Source organism: Acinonyx jubatus, chromosome C1, assembly GCF_027475565.1.
Source record: "Acinonyx jubatus isolate Ajub_Pintada_27869175 chromosome C1, VMU_Ajub_asm_v1.0, whole genome shotgun sequence".
In the NCBI taxonomy this organism is placed as follows: Eukaryota; Metazoa; Chordata; class Mammalia; order Carnivora; family Felidae; genus Acinonyx; species Acinonyx jubatus.
Window position 1 is genome coordinate 207,030,547 of NC_069381.1, and position 20,099 is coordinate 207,050,645.

At 36.7% G+C, this 20,099-nt stretch overlaps 1 protein-coding gene across 11 annotated transcripts in view; it reads left to right on the forward strand.

Moving 5' to 3' along the window:
- AGFG1 (ArfGAP with FG repeats 1) overlaps positions 1 to 20,099 on the forward strand; it is a 78,213-nt gene that overhangs the window by 43,503 nt on the left and 14,611 nt on the right. For 5 of the 11 annotated variants that reach the window (XM_027048756.2, XM_027048767.2, XM_027048778.2 and 2 more), the window contains exons 4-11: positions 2,734 to 2,896; positions 3,898 to 4,051; positions 11,760 to 11,879; positions 12,557 to 12,628; positions 14,136 to 14,345; positions 15,910 to 16,090; positions 18,887 to 18,966; positions 19,177 to 19,269. In XM_027048756.2, the coding sequence (XP_026904557.1) occupies positions 2,734 to 2,896; positions 3,898 to 4,051; positions 11,760 to 11,879; positions 12,557 to 12,628; positions 14,136 to 14,345; positions 15,910 to 16,090; positions 18,887 to 18,966; positions 19,177 to 19,269 (1,073 nt within the window). The remainder of the gene's footprint in view (positions 1 to 2,733; positions 2,897 to 3,897; positions 4,052 to 11,759; positions 11,880 to 12,556; positions 12,629 to 14,135; positions 14,346 to 15,909; positions 16,091 to 18,886; positions 18,967 to 19,176; positions 19,270 to 20,099) is intronic. The other 6 variants (XM_027048788.2, XM_027048790.2, XM_027048791.2 and 3 more) reach the window with 3 other exon arrangements.

The window sequence follows — 20,099 nt, forward strand, 5'->3', positions numbered from 1 at the left end:
GAGAGCGTTTATGCTCCCCTAATTAAATCTATCAGATGTTAATTTTTAAAAAGAAGTTAAAACAGGTTGGACATATGGCTAGTACAGCCCTTTAAAAAGCATAGCAGGAAATGTGTCTGTAAAGCTACTGTTCAACTACCTTGGACTCTTCATGTTTAGTTATATGAGCACAATTTAATTCAATTTATTAAGACCTGTTATTCGGTAGTGTATATTTCCTTCTTGGGGGCTTAAGAAAATAAAGGAGAGAGTCACAATAGAGGGAATAGATAAGGTGGAAGTGAATGGCTTAACCCTGGGAATACTGAAGGACTACTTGGCTGTGGGTCATAGGTGAGATATCTCCGCCTTCATTCGGTGAGCAATAGAGAGAAGTTGCTTTAATTCGTTTCCTCTGCAAACTCTGTATTCTTAACTGTTCTCGAAAGGAGACTTCTTTTTGCCAGGCAGGATCAGCTGTAGCGCAGGCTACATTTAGCAGCACTAGGTAGTGTTAGGTATGAATGCAGATAAAAGCATGCTCGTAAAATTTTAGTTCAAGAAAGAAGAAAATCTTTGAGGGTGGGGTGATAGTAGAAACACGGTGGCATAAAGGATCCTCTTAAAATGAAGTATATAATTAACTTTCTGTCCTTTCAGTTCTTAATTTCCAAGACCTCGTATCCTATACTAAGACCTTTCTCCATACATAGCTATAGCCTAATTTTTTATTTTCCCAACAGTTTTACCAACTCTGCAAGTTAGTTTGAATAGAACTTAGCTAAGATTTTACGTAGTTTATCTTCATTTAGCAAAAGAAAGTGTGTTTGAGTAAGAGTTGTTAGATTTAAAACCATAAATTTCCATCCCTTGCATTTATAATGATGATGATGGTCATGATGATGATAAATTATTAATTCAAACTATAACTCAAATAACTGTAAACCTCAAATAATTACAATTTGTGTTATTTTTCTGTCCTGAGAAACAGGATAGTAATAGCAAGAATAATACAGTTACAAACTTGACTGCTTGGCATGTAGAGGGAGTGACCAGCATTCAGGTGGACCAGGTTCTGTGCATTTTAAGCACTTGCACATACCTGTGACATGTAACGAGAGAGCAGTGCAGTGGGTTTTTAACATGATATAAGCACTGTCCAAATGCAGTCTCCCTGCAAATCCTCAGTTCAGGCAACTGTATTTAAAACATTGAGACTATTGTTGTCGTAGATCTAAAGGGGTTTTGAGATTGTATGACCAGTTTTCAAACTCACTTCCTGTGCAATACAAGCTTCACTTCTTTACTTTTAGTCAGGTGAGTGTTTTGAACTAAATACAATTATCTGGTTTTATCCTTTGGTAAGACTTGACTGTGCTCAAAAATTGATCCCATCAGTGAATATACCAAGTTACGGCAAAGCAGTTGTATTGTTTGTCACTGTCATATAATTGAAAATAGCTAACACTTGTGTAGCTAATACATGTGTACCAGGAACTGTTGTAAGTACTTGAAAAATAAATGTTAACTCAGTTATACCTCATAGCAACCATGTCTCCATTTTATAGATGAAAACTCGGAGGCACAAAGGGTTGGGGTAGTTTGCCCTAGGTTTCATAGCTAGGTTTCCAGGGGTAGAGCTGGAACTTTAACTCTGTCTCTAGAACACGTAGGTGCTCCTTAACCACTTTGTTTTCCTGTGTCCCCTAAGTGATCTCTGGGTAGTGTTGGGGAGAAGGGCGGGGTGGGACAAAACCCAGAAATAGAACAAAAACTCTTACGTGATCCTAGCTCTAGAGATTAGTGTTGCCAGTGTTTGGGCATTATGTTCTTACTGCCTCTCTTTAGTTTTCTTCACTCTCTTCCTCCAGTAAATCCTGTACTTACGTGAATGAGATCAAACCTGAAAGACCCTAAAAGTCTTAGGGACTTCTTTCCTTGTCCAAACAGAGTGGCTATGCAGTATTCTCTTATACAGATGTTAGCATAATCTGCTGAATCTGTTGAATATTTCTCTCCTAATGAATGTTTGATATGTGGCCAGTTCTTTGAAATTATAAAGAGTGCTGTGATAACATGCATGTACATGTATCTGTGTGCACCTATCCAATTAATCCCTAAGGATGAGTTTCTGGAAGTTGTACTTCTGAGATACAACATACCTATTTCTGTATTTTAGTGGGCAGTAACAAAATTTAAAAATTTATGCTCAGAGCAAATGTGAATGATATATTAATTTGCATTTTTATTAGGTTGCAAGTGTTTTCATTTCTGTGTCCCCATTTGTGAATTGTTTCTGCTTATTTAGAAATTGAGTTGTTGATCTTGTTCTTCTAGATTTGTAATAGACCTTTGTATTTTAGACTACTAACTGTAATGTAATAGATGTTTTCTCTTTATTTTGCTCTCTTCCCAAATGTTATTCATGATCTTATACTTTAGTTTTTAAAAAGTAGAGTTTTAACTGTTCATCATGATTAACTATAGGCCCTCTGTTGTTAAAAAAGTTATTTATGATATATATCTTTTTAGAAAAATTATAAGTAAATAATTGAAACAAGTTTTGCACAGTCTGTATCAGTCTTTCTGAGTACTTCAGTTAAGTGCAGTCTTAAGCTGTCAATTCTAAGAGGGTTTTGAAATAAGAGTAATGTGGACATAGTCTGACAAGAAATTAAAATTAAGTGTATCATTTTTTAGTATTCCCTACAGTTTTCTCGGTTAAGTGCCTGTTGAATTTTTCATGTGTTTTAGGTATGTCCCTCCAGAACAAGCCAAGGTGGTGGCATCAGTTCATGCGTCTATTTCAGGGTCGTCTGCCAGTAGCACGAGCAGCACGCCTGAGGTCAAACCCCTGAAGTCTCTTTTAGGAGACTCAGCACCAGCACTGCACTTAAACAAGGGCACACCTAGTCAGGTGAGTGGTCTTCCATCTTTGCAGAGACTTCTGCTCCAGGAGGATTGAGTATCACGGACCTGAGAATTCTTTAGGACAGCAGCTTTATGTCCTAGTGGTCATATACAGTAAGCTAGTGGTTCAGATAGTGTTCAGAGAGTCTTGGTTAAGTGGTTGGGTTGTGCATATTTTTTGCTCTTTTTGCTCTTGAGTTTCTTTGAATGCTCCACAGGTTTGCAAAGGTACACAGGAACACTGTTAATAGCTGTCTGTCCTATAGCTACATTTAGTGAAACAGGACTCTGGGGACCATCAGAGTTAGAACAGTATAGGCTCTGTGATGTCCTTTTACAAGAAAGGATTTCTTAAGTAGAATTTTTCCCCTGCCTCATTGTGAAGCATGCTTATCATCGAAACACAGGTGGCTTGGCATTACATACCTTATCTTAAAAAACTAAACGGGCTGAAGGCTTTTTAGAAGTTGGTGAAAAAGCTTGTGCTTCTGCACTTTGTGACAGTTTTCTGAGCTGTGACCGGTTTGTTGATCTGGCACGACAGCGTTTGTCCTACACAAGAATGGTTCTGAGGCACAGTACTGTTGGAATCAAAGTCCACCCCTTTTACTAATGCATACGAGGACATCTGGATAAAATTGCTCAGTTGTCACAAGAGGTTTGAGTGAAAGCTGAAGAGAAAGGCACTGTCCCCACATAGAAAGGATGTGTTCTGTGAAAGTCTTATTATTGCTCTCCTAGCAGGACGTCTTGCTTGTGTTCTGAGGTGTAACAGCTGTTACAATACAGCATTTCTTTGTCTTTGGCTCTGTATTTAAAATTGAGAGATGATTTGGGAATAGATGTGTAAAATCTGTGCTTTTCAAAAAATACCAAGGTATTCAAAACTACAAATAAAAGATTATGTAATCTTCCAACTGCCTTTTAAGCTTGGTGAATTGGAAAGAGTGTTACAAAAATGTGGCAGATCTGACTGGAAGCTCTTTATCTTTAATGTGTGGTGTGCAGTCCCCTGTTGTAGGTCGCTCTCAAGGGCAGCAGCAGGAAAAGAAGCAGTTTGACCTTTTAAGTGATCTTGGCTCAGACATCTTTGCTGCTCCAGCGCCTCAGTCAACAGCCACAGCCAATTTTGCTAACTTTGCACATTTCAACAGTCATGCCGGTAAGTGTTTGTTCTCGACAGCTTTTTGCCAGGCACGTGTATTTAGCACCAAGAGACATCCATTCTTTTGAAAACTGAAATATCGGTAAATGTGTTCTGTTGAGGGCGTGGGCCCTCGTGGCTGTTGAGCTGTCATATGTGACCGTGTCGCCGTGGCCTTTTTAATCCCAGAAGAGATTATACTTAATGCCACATACTGATGTGACCTCTTTCCAAAGAAAAATGAAAAGACTTCTCAATATTTTTTTTTTTACCCTTTTAATGTGGAGAATTGCAAATATTCAAACATGACAATATAACCCTCGTGTATTCATTGCTCATGGCTAATCTGGTTTCATTTCTCATTCTTCTCATTTCCTCCTCTTATACTATTTCGAAGCAATTTTAGACATAAGAGTTTATCCCTAAATATTTTGTATTTATAAAACAGAAGAACTTTGTTAAACATCACCATTGTAGTGATATCACTCCCTTAAATAGTAGCAGTAACAATAATTATTCATTAGTCACTACTTAGACTTTCTATTCTACTTCAGACGGACACACACACACACACACACACACACACACACAGTTTACTCAAATCAGGTCTACATGCTACAGTTGTGAGCTACATCACTTACTCTGTGGGTACTTCCTCTATCCCATTTTTCTCCTCTGCAATTTATTTGTTAAGAAATCTGGTTATTTGTCCTGTGGAGTTTTTAGTAGTCTGAATTTGTTGACTGCACCACTGTGGGGTCCCTTAACAGGTTCCTCTGTCCTCCGTATTTTCTGTAAATTGATAGTTGGATCTAGATGCGTCATCCATCACAGGTTCTTTTCTTGAAGGGGGCAAGCCTGCCACTTAAGGTTTAAGCATGGAATACCAATCGTTTCTGTCTCTATAATGTGAGCTGTTGATGCTCAGTGCCTGGATCCATTATGCAAAATGTTGATATTCTGAATTTATCATCCCTTCATTTATGAGTTGAAATATTTCTTTAAAACTCTTTGATTACCCAATGGTATAGTTAGTATAATATGTGTTAGTATAATATGTTAGTATAATAGAAAGTTAATATGTGATTGATTCTGGCCACATATCAGGATGAGTTGATTCCCTACCACATTTTAATGGTGATCTGTTTTTTTTTTCTTTCGTATCATTATGAATTCATAGATTTAACATTTGCTACATCTCAAATCTGTTGTCATTATCTTTATTTTTTAAATGTTTATTTATTGATTTTTGAGAGAGCACAGTGGGGGAGGGGCAGAATCTGAAGCAGGCTCCAGGCTCCAAGATGTCAGCACAGAGCCTGATGTGGGGCTTGAACTCACGAACCATTAGATCATGACCTGAGCTGAAGTTGGGTGATAAACCTACTGAGCCACTCAGGTGCCTGCCCCCATTATTATCTTTATTAATTCTCAAACTGTCTCATCTTTAGAGTAGCAATATCTTTAGGTTGGCTGTAGCAGATATAACTTCTTTTTTACTCTCAGATTTAACATGTTTGTTACAGGGGCGCCTGGGTGGCTCAGTCGGTTACGCGTCCGACTTCAGCTCAGGTCATGATCTCGCGGTCCGTGAGTTCAAGCTCCACGTTGGGCTCTGTGCTGACAGCTCAGAACCTGGAGCCTGTTTCAGATTCTGTGTCTCCCTCTCTCTCTGACCCTCCCCTGTTTATGCTCTCTCTCTCTCTCAAAAATAAAAAACGTTAAAAAAAAATTTTTTAACATGGTTGTTACAAAGAGCTTAATGCACTTCACCAGAAATTAGAAATTATGGAGTTTTATTTTATGAATGAATGTAAAAACCTTGCAATTACCTAGGTAATATTTAAAAATTATTATTTAAGTATAGATGTAGTCATTGGTATCTCTAATTGTAATGGACAGAGAAATGGCATAATGTAGTGAAAAGAATGGGCTTTGGAGTTAGAATGAGTCCTTATAGTTGTTTGTTTATGCTTTGTTCTACTTTTTTATAAGGTCTGGTGTAAATGATCTAAAAGCCTACATTGTATTTATATCAGAGATATGTATGAAATACCTTTTGGATGCCAGTAAGCTTGGATGTGTATGTCATAGAAAGTTTATCTAGTATGCATTTGTGAACGGTTGAGTAAGCATCAAACCAAATGCAGAGAGCACTAAAATTAAGAATTAGGTCACTTCGTAGCCATTTTATTTGACCATTTGAAACTTTGCTTTATATTTTTGCATGTATGTATAGGGGTATTGGCTAATGTTTATTATTTCTTTGTCGCTGATTTTCTTAACTTTAATTATATAATCAAGAAAAACTCAAGACTATCTTTCTAAAACATGTATTTCACTATTTAATGCACATAGCAGAAGCCAGTGCTTACAGAATTGGTTTCCTATTTGTATTTTTGAACTTATTTTACCTTCTTTTACTCACCTGTGAGATTGTGATGCTGTCCGTTCTTTTTCTTTCAATTTGAGGACTTGGTTTATAGTTGGATCATGATGGTATAAAGTGAATCATATATATATATATATATGTATACTCACACACACACACACACACACACACACACACACACACAAAATGTACTGTTTAAGATAGTTTGAAAAATTATGGAAAAGCTGCTCTTCGGCCACATTTCTTTCTAGCAAGCATTAAAGGAACTTTTTCTTTTAAATATTCGAGTATTTTCTAAGGGCGTACTGTGGAAGAAAATTACAGTGTAATTTATATATGTTTGTTGCGTGTGTTTGATTTAAAAGGGGATTGTAGGGTGGAGAGGATCTCTTTCTTAGCAAAGATTATGCTGAGGAGGGTAAGAAGTCAGGAAGCTGAAGTTGTTGGGCCTGTGGTAGGTTTCCCTTCTCCTGTGTTAGCCGAGCAGCGAAACATCCAGGAAACCTGGAGAGACTCTTTCCCTTCACCTTCCAGGTGGGCAGCCAGGCTCCTCTGACCACACAGGAGTCTCAGCTCTCTGTTCCCACCTGTTGTTTTTGAATGCTGGCAAAAGGAGCTGGAGAACCAATGAATGTAGAGGGGACCTTCTGTAATTCGTGAATAGTTTTCATTTATCTCAGTTTTACACTTGCTGAAATAGGATTTGAAATGACTGATAAGTAAGTACCAAGCTCTTTTGTACATTTTCAGCTTATTTCATGTTTCCCTTGTGTGTTTTTTTGTCTTTAAATGCAATTTGCGAATATTCACCATTCCGGGAATTAATGCTGTACTCTTCCTTGTAGACTTGTTAGCCAGGCGTGTTTATACGCGTCTACACGGGAGCTGCACGGACTACTTTGTACCATGATGGCACGCGTCCTTATCAGTAACTCTCTTGGAATCCTCTTTGAAAACAGTAGCCATTATTTAATTGTAGAATATGTTAAAAAAGGAAAGAAAAGAAACCTACAATTTTATCAGATTGATACAGGAAGTAGATCTTAACAATTTTGTCTCTTTTCCACATGTGGTGGGTGGAGATGGTAGGAAAGATGAGTCTGTGAGGCTTTTACTAGTCCTGTCGATTAGATCAGGTTGCCTAAGAGGAGTTAGTTTTTTCAGCCTGAAGTTCTTATTTACGAATGCACACTCAAGTCAGCTTTTTTCTTTTTTAAACTTCATTGGATTCAAGAAGAATAAAATATATACACATACTGCAAGAAGAAGCTAATAGAGTTAGTCACTTATCTCCTCTTTTTCCATTCTTTGTCTTTTTCTCCAGCCTTTGCAAGAACCCTGAATCTTTATTTTTCCGTGTATGGTTCACAAATACAAAGTCATTGACAGCTCAGTTCTCACCCTGAAATTTTCATGTTTTTTTTTTTAAGAAGTTTTTAAGTGAGAATATTCTCCTGTACAGATTGATACGACAAATGGAACCTTTAATTTCAAATGATAATTATTTAGAAATGCCAATCTGGTTAGCATTATTTTGTAGGGAAACCTGTTATTTTGCAGATCATTTAAATGGCTTAAAAGCCAGCCAGAAGTCTTCACCCTTCATCTGAACATTCTGGCTGAGATGGTATGTGAGGATATGTATCAGTGGTGAGGTTATTACTGTGTTCAGGAAAAGTCATCTTCTACAGAAATATTTGTGCAGTTAGAAACATGATTAACCTGGGGCGCCTGGGTGGCGCAGTCGGTTAAGCGTCCGACTTCAGCCAGGTCACGATCTCGCGGTCCGTGAGTTCGAGCCCCGCGTCAGGCTCTGGGCTGATGGCTCGGAGCCTGGAGCCTGTTTCCGATTCTGTGTCTCCCTCTCTCTCTGCCCCTCCCCCGTTCATGCTCTGTCTCTCTCTGTCCCAAAAATAAATAAAAGTTGAAAAAAAAAATTAAAAAAAAAAAAAAAGAAACATGATTAACCTACAGAATTTAATAGTTATTTTGCTTGGTAATAAACTCCACAGCCCTATGAACTGTAAACTGTAATTGATTTTTGTCACACCTTACTGGGGATCTCAAACTTTTAATTGTCTTGCCATCCAGTCAACACAAATGAGTAATATAATGCAGTGTGGAAGGAACCGTGTGCACGGGAAGGTGTTCTAATCTCCTGTTGCCACATGGTCAGTCAGGCTCAGGATTACTAGATTCACTGATTTTCTTTTAAGAAAAGCAGGAAATCTTGTTTATTTAATGTGAGATGTTGTCTTTTTAAATGTTGGGTTGATGAAAAAGAATTTAAACATGTAGGTGAAACGAAGTGTATTTGTCAGCTGAATTCATGATGAAGGCAGTCAGTTTCTCTCTCTCATCCCTACGTTTATCTCCCTTTCTCAGGAGTACCTGTTTCTCACTGAAGAGGAAAGACAGTTCCCAGCTAGATGCAGGCTGATTAACTTGGTGCCTTAAATTCTAAACTGAGGTTACTTCTTTGTACTTTAAAAAAAAAATTTTTTTTAATGTTTGTTTATTTTTGAGAGAGAGAGACAGCATGCAAGCAGGGGAGGGGCAGAGAGAGAGAGGGAGACACAGAATCCCAAGCAGGCTCCAGGCTCTGAGCTGTCAGCACCGAGTCCTACCCGGGGCTCCAACTCAAGAGCCATGAGATCATGACCTGAGATGAAGTCAGATGCTTAACTGACTGAGCCACCCAGGAGCCCCACTTCTTTGTACTTTTTGAGATAAGATTATTTAAAAAGCATCTATTATTGTTTTGTCACATTCCGTTTAGTTGATCTTTCTTTGTATGGTAGTTGCTTGAGGTGGTTCCAGACAGTAATTTTCACATTATTGAATTTATTAGTGTTTAATTTCCAAAGTTGTGGTTACTAAAGTTTCATTCCACGGTACTTAGAAATTTTAAAATTTACCATGACCAGTTGTTGAAGACACTGAATAGATTTAGTGTCTCCATATAAAGACTGAAAGAGGTATTACAAAGTCCTGTTTTGCTGTAATGAATAGATATTTGATTAATGGGTTTGGTGCTCTGGTTGGAAACACCAGTGTTTATAAATTTGATAAAAATAGACTTGACTAACAAAATGGATTACATTGACCTGATTTCTTAATGATGATGTTTGAAACACGTTAAATGTATATTTCTCCTGTAGTGTTCTAAATATGCTAAAAGTAGAATATATATTATTATAGGCTACTTATTCACTATATTTGAGATTATAAGTGATAAAGCAGCTTAGGGACCCAACTCCTGTTTCTCCAAGGGATAGATGTATTTCATTTGTTCAAGTAAAATTTCAGCCTATAAGGAAATTGAATTTTATCATGGTAATAAGTAAAAACAATAACAAAAGATTTCAGAGTATCCAGAAAATACAGAATTTTTTGTGTTAAGCAGTAAGCAGCCTTTTAATTTAGATACGTCTGTGTGATGTTTGAGAGAGAGGACAAACGTCTTTAGAAAAGGTTTTCAACAGTGCGAGCAGTGATAGGTGTATGTAAGATAGCACTCCACCTGTCACAAGTGCTGGGTGTGAGGACGACACAGGGAGGGAGGTGTCACAGGTGTCTAGTAAAAGGAGGACTATCTAGTTCAGGTGCATTTCCCCCTATAGTCATATACCCTTTCGGATATACACAACATAGTAATTACATAAAATGCTGTTAGGTTTTTTTGATCATTTCCCTAGAGTAATGTTTTACTTCATTAGTGGAAAATTTGTTTAGTAATTTTTTTTTCGTTGATGTACAGTTAGAATACATATTCGTTGCAAAAGCTTGGTAAACTATAACAAACAACTATAACAATAACAATAAACTATAACTATAGTAAACTATAACAATCTGAAAACTCACCACTACAAGTTAATGAAAATGCAGATTTTCTGTGCACATGATACCATGCTGACAAAATCGGCAGATGAAAATGTATTTGGCACTTTTTGGCCTGTTTATCTTGATATACTTCATCATAAGTATTTTTGAATAGGACTGTATCTTCTATGTGATTTTTTAAATGGCCGCATTATATTTCTTTGTATGATGTTTCATATTTTAAGCGATCCCTCATTGCTGGCCATTTGAGTTTTAAATTTGTTTTATTATTTTAAAACAAATCATTTAGCTATTAGATGCAGCCATACTCATTTGCAAGATTATTTCTTTATGAAAGCTTTTTGAAGTAGAATTGCCTGCAAAGGATTTAAAGTAGCTGACTTGTATGTACTATGTTGATGGCATTTAACCTTTATCTTTTGGGCATGCTTTTCATTCTTACCACTTAGCATTCTCTTTCTTACATACCAACCACTTCTTATTATATTCTCTATAAAAATCTTAATTCAGCATCTATTGTAGCCTTTAAAAAAAAACAACCTTTTGAATTGTTGTATTTAGTTACATATTTTAAGTTTAGGGAAGCCTAAAAAATTGTTCTTAGGTTAATGACAAGTGGGAAATACCAGTTGGTCTTTTTCACTGAGTCTGAAGTACACTAATGTCACAAATTTTGCTATTTTCATTTCTCAAATTTTAATATGTATTAAAAAGAGAAGGCTTCCCCCCCCCCCCCCCCCGCCTTAAGAGAGCATGAGCAGGAGGGGGCAAAGGGAGAGGGAGAGAGAGAATCTTAAGCAGGCTCCATGTCTGACTCGGGAGACCGACTCGGGGCTTGATCTCACAACTATGAGATCATGACCTGAGGTGAGATCAGGAGTCAGATGTCACCCAGACTCCCCAGAACAACAGCCTTCGAAGAGAATGTGACTATCTGTGATTTATTTGGCAGTCATGTCCTTGTTAAACATTTAAGTTTTCATTTTTACATGCCATGATGTGAGATGGTTGTAAACTTAGGAAAAAAAAACCCAAAAAGAATATTAATGAAATTTAAACTTCTTTGTATCATTATTTTAGACTCACAAAGCTGATGAATCACTCACCACCATTTTAAATCTGAGTTTCCCAGAATGTAATCTATATCCTACATCTCAGTTTGCTTTACTGTAACTCATATATTTCATGCTCTTAGAGTTTCCTTTAGTAGAGTCACTTTTGCAGTACTATTCCGGAGGTCACTCAGAGGGTATTGTGTACAAATTTATTGCTGTACGAAGTGTTTTGGGAAATTTTTGGCTACCCTTTAATGAATTGTTTGGCATTGGGTTAAATCAGCACTGGCAGGATTTAAAATTGGATTCCGAATGAATTCTCTTTAAAGTGAGTTGTGAAACAGAAACTTCTCATAAGGTTCTTAAATTCATTTGTCATATTTTTCATTTATAAGTTTCATATTCATTAACATATATTGTTCCTTACCATTTACAGCTCAGAACTCTGCAAATGCAGATTTTGCAAACTTTGGTGCATTTGGACAGTCTAGTGGCTCGAGTGATTTTGGAGGTTTCCCCACAGCAAGTCGCTCTCCTTTTCAGCCCCAAACTCCAGGTAGAGCTTCTCCGCGTCACGCGTAAACGTTTTGACATACAAAACTCTCTACACGTAGCTTAAAAAATTATTCTAAACTTAAATTCTATAATTATTTGATTTAAAAATAGTTCTATCTTACAAAGCTCTGGGGAAACCTGAAATCTTTATTTTTTCCTGTGTTCGTCTGGTTTTTTGAACTCCTTGGTGTGTTGTCTAATTCACGGTGTCTGTTCTCTTCCTTTTCCTGCATATGAATCTTCCTTAAATTTCTTAGGCACAGGAGCGTTACAGTCCTCAAAATTTGTTAGGTTCACAGAACACATTGGTTTAGGCTGTGAGTAAAGGAAGCTAAGTGATTGCTTCCATAGAAATAAAAACGTAAGTAATTTTCAGGGCAGCAAGCTTGAGACAATAAATATTGTCAGTCTATTAGTCAAGAGTAGATTATTTCACAGTCACTTTAATCAGACTTGGAAGTAGTTTTCTGTGCAGGAATTGGGCTTTGGACAGTGAGTACTCTCCCCTGAACTAAGTATTGTTTCCAGAATCCCGTTGAACCCTTGTTGAGATCTTTGGCTGATGACTTTTCTTTCAACTTTTAACTCTGTGTGTTGTCTTATAAAGCCTTTTCTTTCACTTTTCTTTTTTTTTTTCTTCTTTAAATTCCATCATTTACATAATTTCTGGCTGTCCAGCATTTAGAATGCTTTCATCTAGCTGCAGTTTTGGTGAATTTACTTCAGCTTTTCCTCTCCAGGCTTCCAACAGTAAGTTGTGTTGTCAAGTAGGCATCTTTTACTGATTTGTATGTTTTATGCTCTTCCATGGATTTTTCGATTATAGAATGTTATTCATCTTTTAATAGTAATCATTCTGAAACTCTCATTTCTGTGTCTTCTTCACTGTTACTAAGCTCAGACTTAGCACAACAGTGTACAGTAAAAGAGTTGATTTAATAGTTCAGTTTTTAATAATTTGAAATAAATTTCATCATAAAAATTGTGAAAGATTAGTATTGTGTACTATGTTCACCAGCTACTTGTAACAGACCACGGTCTTAAAATACCAGCACATACTACTTTTAATTGCAAAGGACTGGAGTTTATTCCTGGAAGAAATTTTATCCATATTTACTTTAGAGTGTCTGTAATCCACTGATTGATGGGAAAGTGTTTGTGTTCTCTTTTTTAAAATAGGGCTGTTTTCTTTCTGCTTTTAAAATATCTGTTAATTGTGCTTTGCTGTTACTTTAATACATAGCTGTAATGTATATACTGTTTTCATTGCTGAAACTAATGTGTAGGTGTAAACAACTAATACCAACAGTATAGCATCAAAAGCATACAATGAAATATCCTGGCTTTAGTCTTTTGGTAGTGCTTTAGGAAAGTCTCTGGTAACCAGAACAGTCTTCAGAATCTTAGCAGGATGTACAATAGACCATTAGATGAATTATGATCTTATAAGTCTCAAAAGATTATATATTGTATGCTATAATTTTTATTCCTTGAACTATATAATAGAGTATGATTTTACTGATACTGTATATATATTACAATATTATTATGTGGAATTAAATATTAACTCTTCAAGTAAAGTAAGTTCCAGAGCTCAAAGACCACTTTTTAAGAAATTGTGGATCAAAACAGTACATCTTAAACATTTTAAATCTCTGCTCTGGGATTTGTTGTCACCAGGTCTCCATTGGAGCTGTAAGAGCTCATAGCATAAAATACTTTGCGTCTTGTCGATGGAAATCCGTTTAGGGAGAACTAGTAAAAGGTCATAGTAATATATATGTGAGAGAGAGAGAGTGTGTGTGTGTGTGTGTGTGTGTGTACACGTATATATGAATATTAACATATATACGTGTAATGTGTATATATATGTATAATGTATTAACATATATATATACATAGTATTAACATATATATATATACATATATATATGTATATATGAATATTAAGGTAACTAAGTCTGAAACCCAGCAAGCATGGAGTTACTCCTCTGTGAATTATAGTCTTCACTTCAGGGTAGATAATTACACGTAGAAATTTGTTACGCTCCATGTTGCCAGGATCTTTGAAAATCTAGTTCCCTAAATTACAGTCATACGTAAATAGAAGATTAAAGTTGAATACCATTTGCCAGTTGTTAATTCTAAGAATGTAAGATTGCTTATAGAACACTTAAGGAAGAAATGATCATATAATCTATCAAAGGATTTTGGGAAAAGTCTAGAAATTTCAAGTGTTCTGTTTATTCTGTTACAGGTGGAAGTGCTGGATCAGTAAATGCTAATTTTGCTCATTTTGATAACTTCCCCAAATCCTCCAGTGCTGATTTTGGAACCTTCAATACTTCCCAGAGTCATCAAACAGCATCAGCTGTTAGTAAAGTTTCAACGAACAAAGCTGGTCTGCAGACTACAGACAAATACGCAGCACTTGCTAATTTAGACAATATCTTTAGTGCTGGGCAAGGTATTAAGCTTTACACAAAATAAATACAAATTTGTAATAACATAGTCCTCTGAATTCGGTTGTGTGTATTGCAATTTAAGGTTGTTATGCTTTTTTTAGTTGTAAAGAAATTCTGTGTACAGTAAATGTTCATGACCATTCGGCACATTTTTGATGTGAAATAATAATAGGCCTTTTGGAAGGCCTAGAAAACTAGGAACTATTTGTAAACTTCTAATTCTAAAAGAAAATAATTGACAGAATTTAATTTTGTCTTAGAAAGCATGCTTCACTGTTCTGAGGCTATAGAGGGCCAGCAAATCCAATTAATAATGCTGACTGGAGCGTTATTTGGTTGTTTTTTATAATATATTCATTTTGAGCTATTTTTACTATTAATATTTTGGTATTAAAAGCCACTCGTTTTACAGGATATTTTTATACCTGGTTTTGATCTTAAGGCCAGTATTTTGCCTCTCAGAATGCATAGTGTGGTAGGGAACAGTAGAGGTCTGCTTTTGGACTGGATTCTGCATCCGAATCTCTGTAGCTGTTTTCTCATCTCCAGTAGTAATAGGACAGTAAGAGCATTGAGCTCATATGTATTATCACATCTAAGTCATTTAGAACAGTGCCTGGCACATAATAAGTGCTGTGTAAATGTTTCCTTGTACTACTGTCTCTAATTTTTTTCATGGAAAACCCTGGGAAGATGGTATTATTAATGGATTGTTCTCATTAGGTCTGGGATTTTAGAAATTTTTATGTTCACTTGAATGACACGCACCTGTTTTGGAGATGTTAATGTAGCACTTTGAGAATTTGCTCCTTATGCATAATTTAGACAATGGTACAGATTCTTTGCTTTTTGTTTTTAAGTTTCTTTATTTTGAAAGAGAGTGCGCGCAAGTGGGGGGCGGGGTAGAGAGAGAGGGAGATGGAGAATTCCCCTAAGCAGGCTCCGCATTGTCGGTGTGGAGCCCAACGCAGGATGCAGGGCTTGAACTCACGAACTGTGAGATCGTAACCTGAACTGAAATCAGCAGTTGGATGCTTAACTGACTGAGCCACTCAGGTGCCCCACCTTAGTTTTTGTTACAGAAACTGTATCCTGTCTTTACCACAGTGGTGTGTATAGCAATTAATCTTGTCTAATAGTTTGTAGATAGTTTATTAGATAAGACTACAGAATTCTTGTCTATTTATTCGCTTAGCATTAAAGTAGTTTTAAATTTACATGTTTCAGGGCACCTTGGTGGCTCAGTCAGTTAAATATCCCGACTCTTGATTGCGACTCAGGTCATGATCCCAGAGTCGTGGGATCCATGTGCAGCATGGAACCTGCTTGAGATTCTCTCTCTCTCTCTCTCTCTCTCTCTCTCTCTCTCTCTCTCTCTCTCTCTCCCCCCCCCTCCTGCCCGCCCTCCCTCCCTCCCCTCTCCCCCTCTCCCCTGCTCGTGTGCTCTCTCTCTAAAATTAAAAAATTTGAAAAATTAAATTTGCATGTGTTTCATGGCACATGTGGTTGGTAAATTGAAAGCATAATAACTAAGTTTTCGGTGTAATTGTTTTTGTTTGTTTATAGGTGGTGATCAGGGGAGTGGTTTTGGGACCACAGGTAAACCTCCTGTTGGTTCTGTGGTTTCAGTTCCCAGTCAGTCGAGTGCATCTTCAGACAAATACGCAGCCCTGGCAGAACTCGACAGCGTTTTCAGCTCCGCAGCCACGTCCAGTAACGCGTATACTTCCACAAGTAACGCTAGCAGGTACCTTGTCTTTGTCCGTGTTCCTGCTTCGTGTCTTCTCTTTTTTGTTTTTTAATTCAACGCTGAATAATGATGTTAAATAATGGCTGTTTGGGGACACATTTTTAAAATTCTTGAATATTTTTGTAAGTTTGCAGAAACGGAGTTTAATCTGCTAATTAACATGTAATCCTTGAGTGATTGCCATTTTATCTTATTTACTCAAAGGTTTTGTTACTTCTCTTCCTTGAACCCGGAAGTGTAATTGAGAGTATGTACACGTCTCAAAATGGAGAGTTATATACGGATTTAATTATACTGAGCAGAGAATCCATTTAGCAAATTATATACTTTTAAGGTACAGTTTTCAGTCATGAAGACTAAACACTGGAAGTAACATGTAGCTTTAGTTGTAAATAAACGTTTTTAGATATGTTTGCAAGAGAACTCAAGACCCCGTTCTATATCTCTTCGGTGTCCCGCTGGTACACATAGCGTATCCATTACTGTGCTCAGATTGGTGTGGAATGAAGGAATTCTAGGCAGCAGGAAGTCTAACACATTTTAACAGCAATAGATCTTTAAAAACACTTCTAATTGTAACTTCTTCATTTTGTAGTAAGGAACAGACCCAGAAGTATAGGTGACTTAGCTGTGCAGTGTTTTATCCAAGTGTTTTCTGTCCTGTAGATTGTCTCTTCTTTCTTTTGTTATCTGAGGTGTTTTTTGTTTTTGTTTTTGTTTTTTAATTTTCTTTTAGCATCTTTTCTAGGGAGAAGTGGGAGGATTGTAACGCTAATGGCTTGGACTCTCTAGTAATTAATTTTACAGCCAGATGGGAAAAATTGAATCCAAAGAACAGTTTAGAGTATTTATTATTTTTCTTTCATTAAGATTGTCTATGTTAGATAACAGTCGTGACCTATTGCAAGGTAACCATAGAGTCTGGAAACAGAGAGGTATATTTAACAGATGGTTTATTGGTATTATATTACAGTATCTTAGTGGTCCACAGTGTGGTCCATGGAACATTTGGGGTACCTGAGACACTTCCAAGGGGTCTGTGAAGTTCAAACTCTATTCATAATAATTCTGAGGGGTTAGTTGTGTTCCCAGTATTTGACATTTGTATTGATGGCACAAAAACAATGGCAAGTAAAAACTCGGTAGCGCCATAGCACAGACTAAGGCCATGACACCAACTGTCCTAGTCATGTAATAGTCACTATATTTCTTATACCACTTTCACTTTTACTTGTGAATAGTCTTGATTGTTTTTCTTCTGAATATTCTTTTTCTAATTTTTTTTATTGAGGTATAATTGATATTTAACATTGATTTCAGGTGTACAACATAATACTTTGATACTTGTATGCACTGGGAAATGATCATAGTAAATGTAGTTCGTGTCCATCCCCACACAAAGCTAACTTGTAGGATTTACTCTCTTGATAACTTTGAAGTACGAACTACAATATTATTGACAGTAGTCACCATGCTGTACCTTACGTCCCCATGACTTATGTATATATTCTTACAAATATTCTTGATGAAACAGTAAAGAAATTTAACTTTATTAAATCTTGACCCTTACATAATGTTTTCTTAACTTGCTGTGTATTCAGATAAGGTATACATCACGTGGTTCTGATGCATATTGAAGTATGGTAGGTAGCTTCCGGAAAATCAGCTTGTGTGGTTAAATTGTGGAATGAACCACCCACTTGTTTTATGGAACGCCATTTTTCCTTAAGACTGATAAACCATGGTTATTCAGATTTGGATATTTGGCACACATTTTCTCAAAAATGAAATAATTGAAGTCTGTCACTTTAAGGAAAATAACTGATAAAATTCACACTTCCAAAACAAATATTAGAATTTTGGAAAATTTATTGACTCCATCATGAACTCGACAGCTTTACATTACTTTTTGATAAGATGAGCAGTGATAGTTTTTGATTTTGTATAAGGAAATTGTTAACATTTGGAAGATTTGTATCAGATATTTTCCCAAATGATACAAAAATGGTAAAAGATTCATTTAAAGTGCAAGATAGATTAGTAGATGTTACTTCAGAGAGCGCAAAGGAGTTCATTGATAGGATTTCAAATTCCATTTTGTAGCTAATCTTTAGGAAATTATCACTGTCGTTTTGGCTGTGATGTCAAGGAAAATATTCACAAGTATCTGAAGAAACTATTCAGATTCTCCTAGTTTGTTTAGCTAGGTGTCTATGAGAACAGTTTTTTTCATACACTTTTACATAAACGACATATTACAGGAGATTGATCTTCTGTTAAGCCCAGCCATTGAAGGGATTTGCAAAAATGTTGTGACTCTTAAGTTCCTTTCGTTTTGGAAAATATAGTTCTTTATCCTAAAAATGCTACTTACGTTAGTGTATAATGGCTTTATAGTTAATTTTAAAAGTATGAGATTTAAAAATTTTTCCATTTTAATTTCTGTACATACGTATTGTTAATACAGCACATTTAAACAAAGACTCTTTGGAGTTCTCGGTAACATTTCAGAGTGTAAATGAGTCCTGGACCTCCTGGCTGGCTCAGTCAGAAGAGCACGCGGTTCTTGATCTCAGGGTCCTTAGTTCAAGCCCCATGTTGGGCGGGGAGCCTAGTTTAAAAAAAAAAAAAAAAAAAAGAATGTAAATGAGACCGGACTCCAGAGTTTAAGAACAGCTGTGATACATGATGTGTTCAGTATTACCTGTTTCCACATTTTATGGCCACCCTATAGATAGATTAGCCTTGCTTTAAAAAATAAATAAAAAGAACTCTTTCTGTATTTATTTTCAGCAATGTTTTTGGAACAGTGCCCGTGGGTGCTTCTGCACAGACACAGCCTGCTTCTTCGAGTGTGCCTGCTCCATTTGGAGGTATGTGTTTCTGGTGTATATACCGGATTTTCTAAAGAGCCTGTGTAGACTGTAGAACATTTTCTTACGGGTACTGGAAGGCAGTCAGAGCAACAATTTATTATCCAAAAGCTCTAGTTTTCTGATCTTCATAAATGTATGAACAAATATTTTAAATGACTGAATACAAATATGTTAGGATTTCATAGCATATTTTCTAATTTTTTAAAGCTACGCCTTCCACAAATCCATTTGTTGCTGCTGCTGGTCCTTCTGTGGCATCTTCTACAAATCCATTTCAGACCAATGCCAGAGGAGCAACAGGTAAATAAATATAGATTATAGAACAGAAAGTTTTGGAAAAGGTATTTATTACAAAGACATCATGGGAAGAACATCAGAAAATAAAGCTCTTCTTTGTTACTGTAGTGAATGGGAAGTGGATGGAAGAGTTTGTCCATAAAGACATACACTAGCTGGGGGCGCCTGGGTGGCTCAGTCGGTTGAGCGTCTGTCTGACTTTGGCTCAGGTCATGATCTCGCGGTTTGCGGGTTCGAGTCCCCCGTCGGGCTCTGTGCTGACAGCTCAGAGCCTGGAGCCTGCTTCGGATTCTATGTCTTCCTCTCTCTCTGCCGCACCCTCACTCACGTTGTCTCTCTCTGTCTCTCAAAAATAAATAAATGTGAAAACATTAAAAAAAAAAAAAAGACCTACACTAGCTGAAAGGTTATAAAATCCTGGACTTCTAATATTTGGGAGGAACCCTAGAAATTCTCTAGCGCCCCCTGGTCCCCATTCCCTGCTTTCATTCTTCAGGTGAGGAAGCCCAAGTGTGGAGGCGAGGCCTCCTTAGAGCCCTGCGCCCTGCAGCCACTTTGTGACCAAGGTGGGACTTTGAACACCAAAATTCTGACTTATTTGGTGATCGGGTTTTGGAATTACTGGTTACTACTCATTCAGTCTTAATAGAAAAAACTTACGAGAAGTTTTTTTGTTTCTTATTTGCCTCTCCACGAGATGGCAAGGAAGGAATGAGCTTTGTTACATGAGGTCTTAAAAATCATGTCTTTTCCAGTGCTTATCTCTTTTAGAGTGTTCACGTTTTTTAACTTACACAAACCTGATTTGATTTAGGGAATGGTATTTTAATATT